The sequence below is a fragment of the Myotis yumanensis genome, unplaced genomic scaffold (assembly GCF_028538775.1).
Source record: "Myotis yumanensis isolate MYYU_CA2020_CCGP unplaced genomic scaffold, mMyoYum1.0.hap1 SCAF_1, whole genome shotgun sequence".
NCBI lineage: Eukaryota > Metazoa > Chordata > Mammalia > Chiroptera > Vespertilionidae > Myotis > Myotis yumanensis.
In genome coordinates, this window is record NW_027223752.1 from 152,841,332 (window position 1) to 152,858,458 (window position 17,127).

Consider the following 17,127-nt stretch of genomic DNA (forward strand, 5'->3'; position numbering starts at 1 on the left):
TGTTTGATTCCTCTGAATCCATCAGCTAATGATCCAGATCTTGTTGGATAAGACGGCTTTTTTGTTTTTATTAAGAAATGATGTGGTAGCTACAAGATAAATAAAATAACCATATGCTTGCATGTTGAAAACCTGTTAATGTTTTTTCAGGCCATTTTTGCACATATCACAATATATTACAATAACCACTGATATTATAAATGCTCCCACTAATCTATAAATCCCTTGAAAAATGATGAGTCAATTATTAGTTTCATGGTGCCCAACACTTAGTAATGACTTCCAAATAGGTGCTCTGTAAGTATTTAAGTGAAAAAAATTGCAACTCCCTTAAAAAAATCAGATCTGAGTAGTATTATATGACTGTTTACTACCAATTAATAATAAAATAACAATAAGTAAAAAAGACAAATTCTTACCAACTTATATCCCCTCCATCACACTGCTTCATAAGCAACGCTTTCCAACATTCATGTGTAGATTTAATAACTTCAAGAGCAAAAGCCTAGTTCCAAACCAAAAGAAAAAAAAAGTCATAGCAATCATCACATCATTATACTAACATACTCTCTATAAGAACATGAGCTCTGGAGTCAGGCAAACTTGAGTGTAAATTCTGGCATCCTTATTTACCAGCTGTTTGACTTTGGGTAAATTGCTTAATCTCACTAAATCTTAATTTCTTCATCTATTAAATGGAATGGAATGGGGATAATTGAAATCAGAGGTTGGCAACCTAAGGCCTGGGGGCCAGATCCAGCCTGCCACTGTTTTTGTAGATAAAGTTTTACTGAGCACAGTTTTACACTTATACATAATCCAATACAAAAGACTTAAATCTTAAAGATTCTTTTAATAAAGATTCTTTAAAAAAAATATTGAGTCCAGCAATAAATTCTTATATAGCAAAATACTTATTGTAAATGCTACTTTTATTTTTTTTAAATATATTTTTATTGATTTCAGAGAATGGAAAGGGAGAGATAGAAACATCGATGATGAGCAAGTCATCGATTGGCTGCCTCCTGCACGCCCCCTCCTGGGAATCAAGCTGGCAACCAGGGCATGTGCCCTGACCCGGAATTGAACCATGACCTCCTGGTTCATAGGTTATCGATGCTTAACCACTGAGCCATGCTGGCTGGGCCTTATTGCAAATTTTAGTTTTCATTAACATGGCTTACTTATAAAATATAATTTATTTATTAGCACCCACTTAAAGGTTGGATTATAATGCATAATTCATATAGTGGTAATAACTTTAAAAAATATTCCATGCTTTACACTTTAACTCTCTGGCTATCTTCTCCATTTGCATCATATTAGAGACAGTTTATGGTATTCTATTAAAAAGTCCTATGACAGTGAGATAATTCAAATGCTTTCTTAAATTAGCAGCTTGACTCAGTCATGGTAAAATGAGCACATAGGAGACAAGCCCCTATTGATTTACACTAATAGTAAGTAACTGTATCCTCTCCAGAATAGTAAATAGAAGATTTATCTTCCTAGAGAATTGGAAGAATTAGATTCATCACGGAAATCCCTCATATTTTTTAGATGAAAGAGTTATCTATAGATAAATAGATGGATATAGATCTTCAATAGCCTACTGATTCACTGAGAGATCTCCTGAAAAAATATTTTAATAAAAGTCATGAAATAATATCCTTAAGTTGCCGAAACTGGTTTGGCTCAGTGGATAGAGCGTCAGCCTGCGGACTGAAGGGTCCCGGGTTCGATTCCGGTGAAGGGCATGTATCTTGGTTGCGGGCACATTCCCAGTGGGAGATGTGCAGGAGGCAGCTGTTTCTCTCTCATCGATTTTTCTAACTCTCTGTCTCTCTCCCTTCCTCTCTGTATAAAATCAATAAAATATAAAAAATAATAATAATAATAATAATATCCTTAAGTATAAAAGTTATTAAGACTTTTGCTATCATGCTATATACAAATATTCATAAGTGAAAAAGTATTGTACAGGTATTATGAGGTATGTTTTAAAATAAAGAGTATTATCTTTACCTTGTTTTTGAATTCTCCATTAAAAGCAAAATGGTTTTCTGGTTTTCCCTCTGGCACCTTATAAAATCTAAACCAATTAAGTGTAGCTTCCAAATAACCTGGTTTGTACTTCCGAACATCATCAATATCTGTAAGTGAAGAAACAAGAAGACTTTTTTTAAAAAATAAAAATTCATTCCTTATAGAGCGTGGAGCTGAGGGAGGCAGAAAACACAGGGTCTAGTGTGACTCTGCTAACAAGCAGCATAATCAGCATATGTCCTTTCCCTGCTGGACTCCGGTATTGCAATGTGAATATTACACTTCATTCTACAGACACTGAGTATCTTCAGACACTGTCGTAGGTACAGGAGATGAGAACAGCCAAGTTCTTTTCCTCAAGGAGCTCAGAGGGCTAATGGAAGGAAACAGACAAACAAACAACAAAATGCAATGCAGTAAGAAAACTAAGTGTGATGTCATTCTGCTGGCAATGGAGGGCTAAAGTAGGGAAAGTTACAACATCAGGATCAGTGCTCAAGAAATATTAAGCTAAAGGAACACTGAACATAGAAAGGAGAGGGCTGTACCCAGAAGAAAACGTATTAAAGTTGGATAAGAAAGGTTTCATGAACATATAAACCAGATATTTAGTAAGTTTCTCATTCATTATGTGTCAGATAGTGTTCTAAACAGTGAAAGAGAACAGTAAATGGAAATGAGTTCCTACTCTCATGGCTTACACAGTAGGAAGAGACAAATAACAAATAGAGAAACAAACATGTAATACATTAAGCAACGGAAAAGTATGATGAAGGAAAATAAAGCAGAGTAAGAAAGAATGAAGACAGGTCAACTTTAAACAGGATGATACATAGATGGTCCAGAGTTTTTCATTCCAAAATCTGTAATGATTTACAGGCTTTATTTTTAAGTTTTGTTACCATGTAAACAGCTTGATTGTTACATTTCAAGGACATTCATTTTTAAATAACTGGATATTACTATATTAATAATAGACCTTCTACCCCCATAAAGGTTCCCAAGAAATATATCCTTTCAATAAATATTAATTGAAAAAGTATGAGGAATAACTAGGTAAAAATAGAAGCCTTTACTCTTCACCAGACTGTGGCTTAAGGCTTAATTTAGCATAGTCCTTTATGCATAATATATTATAGCAAATGACAAACAGACTTCGTAATACTGAAAAATTAGAAAGTTATAACCAGAAACCAGAGAAGACACCATGCACAGGGATAATTTAAAGATCATATGGTTTCAGACTTGCTCATCCAAGCCTTGTGGGAATCCTCACTCACTAGCTATGTCAGGAAAAGGTGAGCATTTTTATGCTTGCCTTTTTCCTGTTGTGTAAAGGTTTAGCAAGAGTTATACATGCTTCCAGAGGCCAGATGATTCACACACTGAAATGAGTGTGGTAAGGCAGACACCATAGGCACCACGGCAAACAGAAGACAGAGTATGCTGCCTAAAGGTACTCAAAATTAAAATGTTATAATATGCCAATGGGCCATATATCTATCTAAGCCTTAGATTCTAAGCTAATTCTGGAGCAAATAGCAGGAACATTACAAGTAAGAGGGAAAAGAATCACTTAAAACTGAACACAGGCTACACTTGCTCTATTAATTATAGTTGACTAGTGGCCCGGTGCATGAAATTAATGTGTTGTGTGTCCCTCAGCCAGGCCTGCACCCTCTCCAATCTGGGACCCCTCAGGGGATGTCCAACTGTTGGATTAGGCTCGATCCCTGCGGGCATCCCTCTCACAATCTGGGACTGCTGGCTCCTAACCACTCACCTGCCTGCCTGATTGCCCCTAACCACTCTGCCTGCTGGTCTTCTCGCCCCCAACTGCCCCCCCCCCCCCCTCCGCCGGCCTGATCACCCCCAACTGCCCTCCCCTCCTGGCCTGATCATCCCTAACCGCCTCTGCTTCGGCCCCACCACCATGACTTTGTCCGAAAGGTCTCCCGGAAGGCCTCCTGGTCTAATGAGCATATTACCCTTTTAGTAGTATAGACATTTATTGATTAAATGATGGAAGATGTTCAAGCTAGTGAATTCTTTTTAGTATTATAAATCGTATCCTAAGTCACAGAAGTCTTTGTCATACCCCCAAAACAACATTTAATAGATCCTCTTCAATTTCTGATTATTGTTATACTTATCTTTTTAGAAGAGTTTTGTTCCAAGGCGAGCTTTCTATTGCTCATTTTCCTACATCCTATCTCTATTTTTGTGAAAAAAAATTCTGTAAATTAGATAATACAGAGTTCCTTCAAATCACTGTTTTGTTATTCAGAAGGAGAAAAACTTCTTTTGGTCCACTCAAGGTGAGCAATCAGAAAGGCAAATAAGTAAGTTTCTGTAACTTAAATTTATGACCTCATCATTGTACCTTACTCTATTTGCCATTCTCGGACCCCTTCATAAACATTTTTATGAATGATTTTTAATTTACTGACAATAAATAAGAAAGGAAAAGCTAAGTTTATTTCAGTTCTTGTTTTTAATTACAAATGAAACTCTTTTAATTAAGATCTACTTGATCAATTCCCTGGATGATTAACAAAGACTTCTTTAAAATATTCTGACTGATGTCCACAGTAGTACCAATGCTGAATCTAGTAGACTAATCTACATTATAAAAGGCCAGGGGTCATCACGACCTAAACGACCAGACAGACAACCAGTCACCAGGAAGTGTAGTCCTTCCCCCGCGGCCCACAGGCACCTATCACAGCAAGGCTGGCAGCCAGCGGGCGGGCAGGGTGATGGGGAGGTGGACAGGGTGAAGCGGGTGCAGGAAGATCATTAGCCCTACAGCCCGGGGCTGGTAACGACCTCGCCGCTTCCACAGAAGCTGCGGATCAGGCCCAGAGAGAGGCTCAGAGAGAGAGGCTCGGAGAGAGAGGCAGGGTCTTATCAGCAGCTGCCAGGGCTGTTGGCAAGGCCTGGAGAGAGAGAGACAGAGGCAAGGCTAGATATGCAGCTGTCTTGGAGGCTGCAGATGAGGCCCGGAGATAGGCCTGGAGAGAGAAGCAGCGCCTGATCCATAGCCGCCAGAGATAGGCTCAGAGATGCTGACTGGCATAGAAACCAACCAATCAGAACCAAATCTGGGTCAACTGCAAGGAGCCAATGGCTGCCTAGGAGGCAAAGCTTTTGACGCTGACTGGCATAGAAACCAACCAATCAGAACCTAATCTGGGTGAACTGCGAAGGCAGAACCTAAGGTGGGGGCTGAGGAGGGGTTTTAAGGGCAAGAGCTGTTTGGTGTAAGGTGTAAGAAAGCAGTTCAATTTTTTAATGACCTGTTTGGCAGTATAGTGCATATGGCTGGCTATCAGTCCACATAGAAGGATTATGTATTTTTGTCTGTCAAGAGCATCTCCTCCTGCTGAAAAAGGCTCCCCCTACCCCCCACCCCCTTTAAGCAATCCTATCCTAAACAATCTATCTATTCTAATAAAAGGGTAATACGCTAATAATACCGGGTCAACTGGCCAGCCATTTTCTGGACATCTGACTTCCTTCCAGACAAAACCATGGTTGTGGGGGCCGACAGAGGCAGTTAGGGGCAATCAAACTGGTAGGTGAGGGCAGTTGAGGGTGACCAGGCTGGCAGGGCAGGGCCGTTGGGGGTGACCAGGCAGGCAGGGGAGGGCAGTTGGAGGTGACCAAGTCGGCAGAGGAGGGCAGGTGGGGGCGACCAGGCCGGCAGAGGAGGGCTGTTAGGGGCAATCAGGCCGGCAGGGAAGAGCAGTTGGGGGCAATCAGGCTGGCAGGGGACCACTTAAGGGTGATCAGGCAGGCAGGCAGAGGTGGTTCGGGGCAATCAGGCAGGCAAGCAGAGAGGTTAGGGGTAATCAGGCAGAGTGGTTAGGGGCTACCAGGCAGGCAGGCAGGCAGGAAGGTGAGCAGTTAGGAGCCAGCAGTCCCAAATTGCGAGAGGAATGTCCGACTGCCGGTTTAGGCCCGATCCCACAGTTGGACATCCCCCAAGGGGTCCCAGATTAGAGAGGGAGCAAGCTGGGCTGAGGGAACCCCCCGACCCTGCTCCGCTGCACGAATTTCGTGCACTGGGCCTCTAGTCTAAAATAAAACCCAGGCTTTGCTTTCTCCAGTTAAGTTTCAGCTTTAAAAAACACCACTTGTCTTTATTCCCAAAACATTTCTGCCAATTGCATCTTAATTATAATTGTGAGAGTTAATAAAATAGTAAGTAAGGCAGTGATTTTATCAGTACAAAAGAGAGATTGTGATTCTATACAATTAATTTGAATGTTTTAAAAGAATTCAATAGAACACGTTGCTAAAAATATCTATTGTCAAAATTAGTCCTGGATATCAAAATAGTTAAAAGATGAGAAAAAGACAAAAATCTACAATTATGCATGTAGATTGCATTGCAAGTGAGGTGGGAAGAAGATTTGAAACATGAGGAGTCAGAGAGAGCTTCTGATAAAATGTATTTCAGCAAATTCCTGAATGAAATGTGGAAGCAACTCATTCAAATATCTAAAGGGTTGTCTTGGGCAGAAGATGGTAAGTGCCAATATTCTGAGGTATGGGTGTGCTTAAAATATTTGAGGAAAGTGTAAGAAAGCCTTGTGTGTACAGCAGTGATGAAAGGATGCTAGGAGATGAGACTAGAGAGCAGGTCACAGGCCAGTCACAGAAAACTCTGAGGGCCACACCAAGGACTCTCCTGTTTCCTTTGAGATGGGAAACCAGTAGAGGCTCTGGGCAGAAGAGCACAAGTTTTTAAAGATCTCACTATCTCCTAAGTAGGGCAAAGGCTGTGCGGAAAAGAAGTGGAAGCAGGAAATCCAGTAAGAGGCTAAATGTAGTTGTACAGCGGTGGTGACAAACGGTCAATTTGGGATTATCTATAGAAAGCACATCTGAGGGGACTTACCAGTAGGGGGAAAAGTACAACCAACAAAAACCAGTTAGGATCGAACTTACATAAAAATTAAAAGTATCAAAGAGCTAAAAGGGACTAGTCTGTAAAATTCGGTAAAAATAGTCACCTGATGGGGAAGGAAAGCTTATATTCCACAAAAATGTGGGATTTTTATCATATGTGCTCCAGAAGAAAAACTATAAGAAAAAATAAACTATAAGTACATTGAACTTCTTAAAAATGAATGCCACTATGTGAGGACAAGTCTGATGTAAGACTATAATGATCTTAGAGAAATGGCCTGATATAAAACTAGACAAATTAGTCAGGAATCCACCATAAGAGATAAAAAATACTCTTAACTCATGACAAAAAGAGTAACACGAAGACTTTAGACAGCCATCTGGAAAGAGAGGATCAAGTGCTCAGTGAGGAAAAATGGGCTCCCAACCTAAGTTAAAAATAAGAACAGTAGGGTAATCTAAGAAACAGGAAAAAAAAAAGTCACCCAGATATGCTATCACCCTAGTTTTTCAATAAAAAGCTTCATAAAAGGTATCATAACTTCTATCAAATAGTATGCAGCCATCATTTACCTTACTACAGGTCTATTTTCAAATTTGAAAGTTTAATTAACAAAAATTATATGGAATCGCCTTAAGAGAATATTTATAGTAAAATTAAAGGTATAAGATTTATAAAAATAATCATAGTTCTAAATAAATCCATTGGAAATTTTATATACTTTTTTACTAAATGCTAGCTAAAAAAGCAAAACAAAAATAATGATGAAATAAAACAACAAATTTTAAAGTTTAATTTGGTTTTATCAAGTCTGAGCTCTCCATTTTAATCTCTTTAGTTATCTTTATTAATTTTACAGAGGAAGGGGGTAGAGAGAGAGAGAGGGAAAAAAGAGGGAGGGAGAGGGGAGAGAGAGAGATTTAAAGCATGAGAACTTTTATATCTAGAGATATATTAAAGTACCAATGAACTTTAAAAATAATTATATACTAAAAACAAAGAAAACACTAAAAAATTATAAGTATGAGAAAATTATGACAACATATTCAGTTATCATAATACAGTAAATCTAAAGATCAACAATAAACATTTTAAGTAACTCTCTTTACCCATCAAAAAAGAAACACACCCAGCCCCCCTCCACCCAACTACACATATAATTTAAAATTTTTTAAACAAACAAAAAAGGAAAAACACACTCTTGCTTAATAAATAACTTTTGGTCCTAAGAATATTCAGGAAATGATGACAATAAGAACGCTCAGAACCTTTAAAAGAAGAAACAAGGTACACTGGACAAACATCCTGTTTGGATTAGACAGCACTAAATTCAGATTCCAGTTCTGGCACTCATATACTATTGAATCATCGTGGAAAAATAAATTACTTTGTCTGATTCTTCAAATACAAAATGAGGGACAAGAAGGCTGTTATGAGAATTAAATAAGGTAATATGAAAATCATCTAATTAAAAATAAGGGTTAATTCTTTTTCTAAAGTTTTTTTTCTATTGATTTCAAAGCGGGAGAGGGAGAGAAAGATAGAAACATCAATGATGAGAGAGAATCACTGATTGGCTGCCTCCTGCACGCTCCCCACTGGGGATGGAGCCCGCAAACTAGGCGTGTGCCCCCGACCAGAATCAAACCTGGGACCCCTCAGTTTGCAGGCCGATGGTCTATCCACTGAGCCAAATCAGATAGGGCAGGGTTAATCTTAACAAATATTAATTACCAGCCCTCCAATCCCCTATAATCTTGTCCATGGGATGCAGCCAAAGTTATACTCAGAGTTAAGCTTTATCTCTCAAAATTAAGTCAACAGAACAACGAGAAAAGTCCAGAGTAAGTTGAAGGAAGGAAATAATAAAGATTAGAGCAGAAATAAACAAAGACTAAAAAAAAAATGCAAAAGATCAATGAAACCAAGAGCTAGTTCTTTGAAAAGATAAACAAGATTGCTGAATCATTAGCCAGACTCATCAAGAAACAAAGAGAGAGGACGCAAATAAAATCAGATATGAAAGCCAAGAAGAAATATCTGACACCACAGAAATACAAAAGATTGTAAGAAAATACTAGGAACAACTATTTATGCCAACAAGCTGGACAATGTGGGTGAAATGCACAAATTCCTAGAAAAATACAATATCCTAAAAATGAGTCAGGAAGAATCAGAAAACCTGAATAGGCCAATAACAACTGATGAAATAGAAGCAGTAATAAAAAAAACCTCCCAGCAAACAAAAGCCCTGGATGGCTTCACAGGGAGGATTTACCAAACATTCAAAGAAGAACTAACATGTATACTGAAACTATTCCAACAAATCCAAGAGAAAGGAACACTTCCACCTCTTTTTATGAGGCATTATCCTAATTCCAAAACCAGACAAAGACACAACAAAGAAAGAGAAGAATTACAGGCCAATATCCTTGATGAACATAGATGCTAAAATCCTCAACCAAGTATTAGCAAATAGCAACCACAGCATATAAAAAGATAACATACCATGTTCAAGTGGGATTTATTCCAGGGATGCAAGTCAATAAACATCACATACATCACATAAACAAATTGAAACACAAAAATCACATGAACTTACAGATCCACAAAGTTCATTATTCCCTAAGCAGGATAAATATAAAGGAAAGAACACCTTAGCAAATCACGCACACACACACACTAGCTGAAATCCAAAAATAAGGAGAAAAGCTCTGAAAGCAGTCTGAGAATAACAATCCTATATAATAGAGGTAATATGCAAATTGACCTTCACTCCGTCATGCCATCACAAGATGGCCGCCCCCATGTGGACACAAGATGGCCGGCAGGGGAGGGCAGTTGTGGGTGATCAGGCGAGCAGGGGAGGGCAGTTGGGAGGATCCAGGCTGGCAGGGGAGGGCAGTTGGGGGTGACCAGGCTGGCAGGGGAGGTCTGTTGGAGGTGATCAGGTCGGCAGGGGAGCAGATAGGCATCGATCAGGCTGGCAGGGGAGTGGTTAGGGGATGATCAGGCTGGCAGGCAGAAGCGGTTGGGGCAATCAGGCAGGCAGGCGAGCAGTAGAAAGCCAGTGGTGACTTTGGGAAGGATGTCCGACTGCCTGTTTAGGCCTGATCCCGGTGGGCACTCAGACATCCCTTGAGGGGTCCTAGATTGGTGAGGGTGTAGGCTGGGCTGAGGGACACACACTCAACACTCCCCCGTGCACGAATTTCATGCACCGGGCCTCTAGTGTATTATATACTGGGTAACAATAAGCTGATATTTGACTTCTCATCAGAAGCAATGGAGGCCAAAAGAATATGGAACACCTTCACAAAAATCTCCATAATTCACAATTCTATATCTGGTAAAACTACACTTTTAAAACAAAGGCAAGAAAATACAATTTCAGATCAATCAAAACAGAGTAAACTCATCACCAATAGAACCGTACTACAAAAAATGCTAAAGTCTTCAAGTTGAAGAGAAATGACATGAGATGGAAATTACAGATCTCTAGGATGTAATGAAATGTATGCTTCAGCCACTTAATAGTTTGACAGTTTCTTATGACATCAAGCATATAATTACCATCTCACCCAGTAACCCATTTCCTAGGTATTTCCCCAAGAGAAATGAAAACATATGTTCACACAAAGGCTTGTATTTGAATGTGCATAGCCGTTCTATTCATATTAGCCCAAAATTGAAAACCCAAATTTCCATCAACAGGTGGATAAACAAACTATGGCATGTCTACACAATGAAACTCTATTCAGCAATAAAATGAAACAAACTACACAAATTAGACACAACCTTATGCATGAATCTAAAGCATTATGCAAGAGGAAGAAGTCATAAACCAAAGACTATATATGTCTTTGGCAATGTACAACTGACTCTATTGAAATATTACTGAGATTGTTAAAATGCCAAAATTTTTAATATACATGTTTTCTACCTTTAAAATAAGAGAAAATGCACCTATTTTGAAGATACTTTCAAACTTTGCTCAAAATGTTCATTTTGTGCTTATCAATAATACATATAGCCTGGCCGGTGTGCTCAGTGGTTTAGCATCGACCTATGAACCAGGAGGTCACAGTTCAATCCAGGTCAGGGCACATGCCTAGGTTGTGTGCTTGGCCCCCAGTAGGGGGCATGCAGGAGGCAGCTGATCAATGATTATCTCTCATCATTGATGTTTCCATTTCTTTCTCCCTTCCTCTCTGAAATCAATAAATATAAAATAAGTAAATAAAATAGTAACACATATATGTACACATTCATTTATTCATCAATTTAAAAATACGTATTTAGCACCTATAATATGCCAGAAATATGTACAAAGCTTTTGTAATGGAGCAATTCATATTACATACCTAGACACAAACCTAACATAACATGTAACAAGACCATTACTAAATCAATAGCACTTTACTAGAAGATATATAGGAAAGCACGAATAGATGTAGAAATATATATATACTAGAGGCCCGGTGCACAAAAATTTGTGCACTCGGGGGGATCCCTCAGCCTGGCCTATGCCCTCTTGCAGTCTGGGACCCCTCAGAGGATGTCCACCTGCTGGCTTAGGCCTGCTCCCTGGGGGATCAGGCCCAAGCTGGCAGTCAGACATCCCTCTGGCAGCCTGGCAGCCCTCGGGGGATGTCCACTTGCCAGGGGGGAGCAGGCCTAAGCTGCAGTCGGACATCCTTAGCGCTGCTGAGGAGGTGGGAGAGGCTCCCACCACCACCACTGTATTGGCAGCCATCAGCCTGGCTTGTGGCTAAGCAGAGCTCCCCCTGTGGGAGTGCACTGACTACCAGGGGGCAGCTCCTGCACTGAGCGTCTGCCCCCTGGTGGTCAGTGTGTGTCATAGAGACCAGTCATTCCCAGTCTTTCTGCTGTTAGGGTCAGTTTGCATATTAACCTTTTATTATATAGGATCATATTCATTGATATGAACATTTAATATTTTAAAGATAGCAGAAATCCTTGACAACTAGATTCAAAACTCTGCACAGAAGAATAAAGCTATATGTAAAAAAACAAAAAACAAAAAAAAAAACAAAAAAAAAAAACTATTTTGAAAAAGTAAAACAAAAGGGGCATTTGTCTTGTATATGTTTTATTTTGTGGTTATAGTAATTAAAATAACTTGACACTGGCACAGGAGTAGATCATTGATGACAAACAGAATCCAAAAACAGACTATTTGCATGAAGAAGAATGCAATATATGACAAAGGAGTATTCCTAAACAGTGGAAAGAGAACAGATTTTTCTGTTAAGTAGTAATCGAAATATTATATATATAAAAAATTAAAATAAATTCCATATGAATTAAAGACCCAATTATAAAAAAGAAAATATAAAAAAGAGAAAAAGAAAAATATCTTTCTGTATACGGGGGAAGAAATCCTTAAATAAGAATCAAAAGGACTAAAATAGCCTTTGGCTATGAGGAAAGAATGTTTTAATAACTCTGTTAAGTATCATAATAAATGCTAAAATAAAGTAAAATGCTAAAGTCATGCATAAAAATGATTGATAAAATGGAATACATCAAAAATAAAAATATCTAAACCAGAAGTTTTTCTGCAGATGAGAAAATATTTGCATCTAAGTAATAAATATCTAAGTAATACTCATATATCAAAAGAATATGTCAACTCAATAGAAAAATGGGAACCATATGTCTAGGCAATTCACACGAAGTTACACATAGCCAATAAATAAATGAAAAAGATGTTCTATCTTAGCATTAAGCAGAAAAAGACAAAATTAAAACAAGATACCATTTTTCACCTATCAGATTGGCAGGAAAGTTTTTTCATGTTCAGTACTAGTATGTCATTGAAGCTTTAAAACCTGTAAATTAGGTATTATTTATTTCCTGTATGTAAATTAGGAAATTAGGGCTCTACCAGGTTAAGTAATTTTTCAAGGCTTTAAAGGGAATAAACTCAATACAGTAGCTTTAGCCCTAACTGGTTTGGCTCAATGGATAGAGCGTCGGCCTGCGGACTGAAGGGTCCCAGGTTTGATTCTGGTCAAGGGCATGTACCTTGGTTGCGAGCACATCCCCAGTAGGGGTGTTTCTCTCTCATCAATGTTTCTGACTCTCTATCCCTCTCCTTTCCTCTCTGTAAAAAATCAATAAAATATATTTTTAAAAAAATACAGTTGCTTTAAATCTGAGGCAACTTTAGAGGAGAAACTAAAGCTTCCAGAGGTCATATGACTTTCCCAAAGTCAAACAACAAACACCAGAGAGGATTTTAGAATAGTTTGTTTTTTTTAATATACCTTTATTCTTCTGTGCAGAATAAACTCAATATAGTAACTTTAAATCTCAGGCAGGTGTGTATTGGGGGGGGGGGGGGGGAGGAAACACACACATCATCATTTGATTAGGTGATTACATCTCCAACTGAATGTGTATCAAAATTGTTATCAATTATCCTAGATCTAAGGTTAAACCTCCAACAAGCAAAAAAATTAAATAAATAAAAGACGGATTAGTGGAATGGTTCTCAACTTCAGAATTTTATCAAACTATATACATTTCCAACTTGAGAACCACCTATACTTCCATGAAAAAAATCTCAAGGAAAAAATTAAAATGCCATTTTTATGTGGATAATTTTCAATGTACCATGACATAATGTGAGGAAAGTATATAATCAGCTGACTTTTCATTTTTATGTTTAGAGAAAAACCAGTAACATAAATGTAGTGCCATATCTCTTTGTCCATATTATTTTTTAATTAAAAAAAAAGATACTAGGAAATGGCTTCATGCTTAAAATTTTGTCCAAAGAGGGAAATAAATTAAAAATAAATAAGTAAGTTTTCAATTCTATGGATTTTACCACAGGAAGTGATGTAAATGCACAACACTCTGTTCCAATACTACAGATGCTGCTCTCACAGAACTACTCATGGGCACACTGGTCTCTACACAAAATCTGTGGGAAGCAAGAACATGTGTTTTTAATGACATTTTATAAACATTCACAAGAAACAGCAGTTCCTTTCCAGAACACACTGTATTTTCTCTGTCATAATCAGAGGTTCCAGCTCAGGGACGTGTTTTAATAGTTTGTACTTACTCAGGATCTCTAAAAGGTTTTCCTGTTTCCCACCCTGGTCTGCATACCTGTGTTCAAGACTAATAAACAATCTCCTTCCTTTTAGTTGTCCTTTCTTTCTCCATTCTCCTTTCCCAAAATTATACTCTTATCATCCCTGTACTAAAAATATGTTCTAACGTCATAAAAAAAATAATGGAAATTAACACACTTAAAAAAAAGTATTGCCAACTAAGGTAATTCTACATAGAGGCCTATTTGTATTGTATCAGAAAAACTTCTCAGAAAAGACTTGGTAAATTTTTTTCAAAAATATGCATGTTCATTATCATTTCATGAGAAATGAGACAGGAACAATAAAATGGAAACCATCCAGATGTCTGGTGCACAACAGAAATTCAAATATTCTTCTAATCTAATTTTAATATGAAACATGTAACACAGTGGCTACAGCTCAGGCTTTGGGTGGGACAGACCGCCACTGAAGTTCCAACTACAGCACTGAACAGCGACGCTAAAGAACTTAAAAATGTGCCAAAGTCCCCAAGAAATCTATCTCAGGACCCTTTAATTTAAACTTTTACCTTCATCACTAACTTTGAAAATAATGTAGGTCTTTCTACTTTAGAAGAAGACAGACTAAAAATAATGGATTAAAAATATTTCCTAAAACAACCAAAATTCAGAGATGGGAAAAACCCTTGGGGAACATTTACTGATTAGAGGATCAACTTTAGAGAAACTAAAGCTTTGAGAGGTCATATGATTTTTCCAAGGTCAGATAACTAACAAACACCTTAGAGGATTTTAGATCTCCCCTACTCTTTACCACATCATAGAAATATGACTGAAGCCTAAAATACATTGAAAGAGGTCAAGGTTTAAAACAGAGACAAAAGAGTCCCAGAAATCTAATTCTATTCTTAATTATAGTACATTTTACTCAATTTGTCCCTCCTCCTCAACTGCCTCCTCCCACACCCCACCCCTACACACTCATGCCTATTAAGGTATAACTATTAATGAAATGAAAGGAATGAAGATCAAAAGAGCCATCTTTTTACAGGAGCCTTTCATCATAATTATCCCACTGATGCCTAAATTATTTAAGAGCAAATGGCCAGCACTCCCAGAAGGCAACACTGTTCCAGGCCATAAATATAGCTGGAGACCCCAACTGGATTCTAAGCGCTCTCTGCATGATTTTACACAAGTTATTAAACAACACCCCCAGTTCATCAGTTTCTTAATCTGACAGAAAAAGGGAACACTAGCACCTCCAGCTTGAGCTTGTGTACACATTAAACAGCTATTCCAAAGGAAGCATTTGGCAGAGTTCCTTGGCACGCAGTAATTCTTCCAGAAACGTCAGAGCTTTTAGCATGACAGTGACGACATGCAGCCCCTTTTCTGTCAGAGTACACCCACAGGAAAGCAAACTTAGCTCCATTCTTTCAGGTTACAAAGGTTAACATACCTATCTTCCCTTAAGATTACTATACTAATATTTATTTTTTATGACAGTATTAAATTGTGTTTTATGAAGTAAGGAAATTAAACACCACATAATTTGGTTATTTTTTAAAAATAATAATTGCATGGACACTAAAAATTTTAACTTAGGAAGTGAAAATTTAAGCCAAAGAGATTCAGTTTCCACATGTATATTCCTGCCTTGAAAGACAATATACACCCCTGTGCATGGTTTCATTTTCTGGGGTTTCTGTTACCCAAAATCAATCATGGTCCAAAAATATTAAATGGAAAATTCCAGAAATAAGCAATTCATAAATTTTATTTTTTACATACATTTTTATTGATTTCAGAGAGGAAGGGAGAGGGAGAGAGAGAAGAGGGTGAGAATCATTAATCAGCTACCTCCTGCATGCCCCACACTCGGGATCGAGCTCGCAACCTGGGCATGGCCCTGACAGGGAGTCAAACTGTGACCTCCTGGTTCATAGGTCGACACTCAACCACTGAGCCATGCTGCCTGACCAATTCATAAGTTTTAAATTGCGCACTATTCTTAGCGTGATGAAATCTTGGGCCCTCTCTCACTATCCCACCCAGGACGTGAATCACATCATTGTCCGGCCTATCTACTCTGTATATGTTCCCTGCCTGTTAGTCCAGTAGTAGCCATCTCAGTTATCAGATCTATTGCTGTGGTATTGCAGTACTTGAGTAACCCTTATTTTACTTAATAATGGCCCCATAGTGAAAGAGTAGCGTTGTGTAAACTGATAACAAAAAACAGATCCAGAGACAGAGAAGCATCGACCAGACCATCAAACCTCAGAGGGAAGGAAGGAGAGGGTGGGAATAAGGGGGGAGATCAATCAAAGGACTTGTATGCATGCATATAAGCATAACCAATGGTCACAGACAGCAGGGGGGTGAGGGCATGAGTGAGGAGATGGGGGGGGGGGGGGTAACAGGGGAATAAGGACACATATGTAATACCTTAATCAATAAAGAAAAAAAAGTAGTGTTGCTGGCAACCAAAGAAAAGCCGTAAAATACTTCCGTTAAGTAAAAAGGTAAAAATTCTCAACTTCATGAAAAAGAAAAGAAATGTATGCTGAGGGTGAAACATCTACAGTAAGAATGAATCTTCTATCTGTAAAACTGTGAAAAAGAAATTTGTGTTTTTGCTATTGTACTTCAAACAGCAAAAGTTATAACCACAGTGTGTGGTAAGTGCTTGGTTAAGATAAAAAAGGTGTATCCCAACGGTTAGAGTGTTGGCCCACACACCAAAGGGTCACTGGTTTGATTCCCTGTCAAGGGAACATACTGGGTTACAAATTCAATCCCTGACCCATTGGGACAGGTTCCGGAGCCAACCAATTGATGTGTTTCTTTCATATCAATGTTTCTCTCCCTTCCTCTCTCTCCCCCTCCCTCCCTTCTTCCACTCTTTCTAAATATCAATGGAAAAAATATCCTCAGGTGAGAATTACCAAAAAAAAGAAAAAGGTATTAAATTTGTGGATGGAAAACATAAACAGAAAATGTGCTCCCACTGATGGCTACATGCTACTCCAGAGAGCATTGAGCCTATATGAAGACTTCAGCAAGG

At 38.3% G+C, this 17,127-nt stretch overlaps 1 protein-coding gene across 2 annotated transcripts in view; it reads right to left on the bottom strand.

The window, feature by feature from the left end:
• PPA2 (inorganic pyrophosphatase 2) overlaps positions 1–17,127 on the bottom strand; it is an 87,719-nt gene that overhangs the window by 18,070 nt on the left and 52,522 nt on the right. For both annotated transcript variants that reach the window (XM_070433256.1, XM_070433254.1), the window contains 2 exons: positions 2,026–2,153; positions 420–505 (listed from right to left, as the gene is read on the bottom strand). In XM_070433256.1, the coding sequence (XP_070289357.1) occupies positions 420–505; positions 2,026–2,153 (214 nt within the window). The remainder of the gene's footprint in view (positions 1–419; positions 506–2,025; positions 2,154–17,127) is intronic.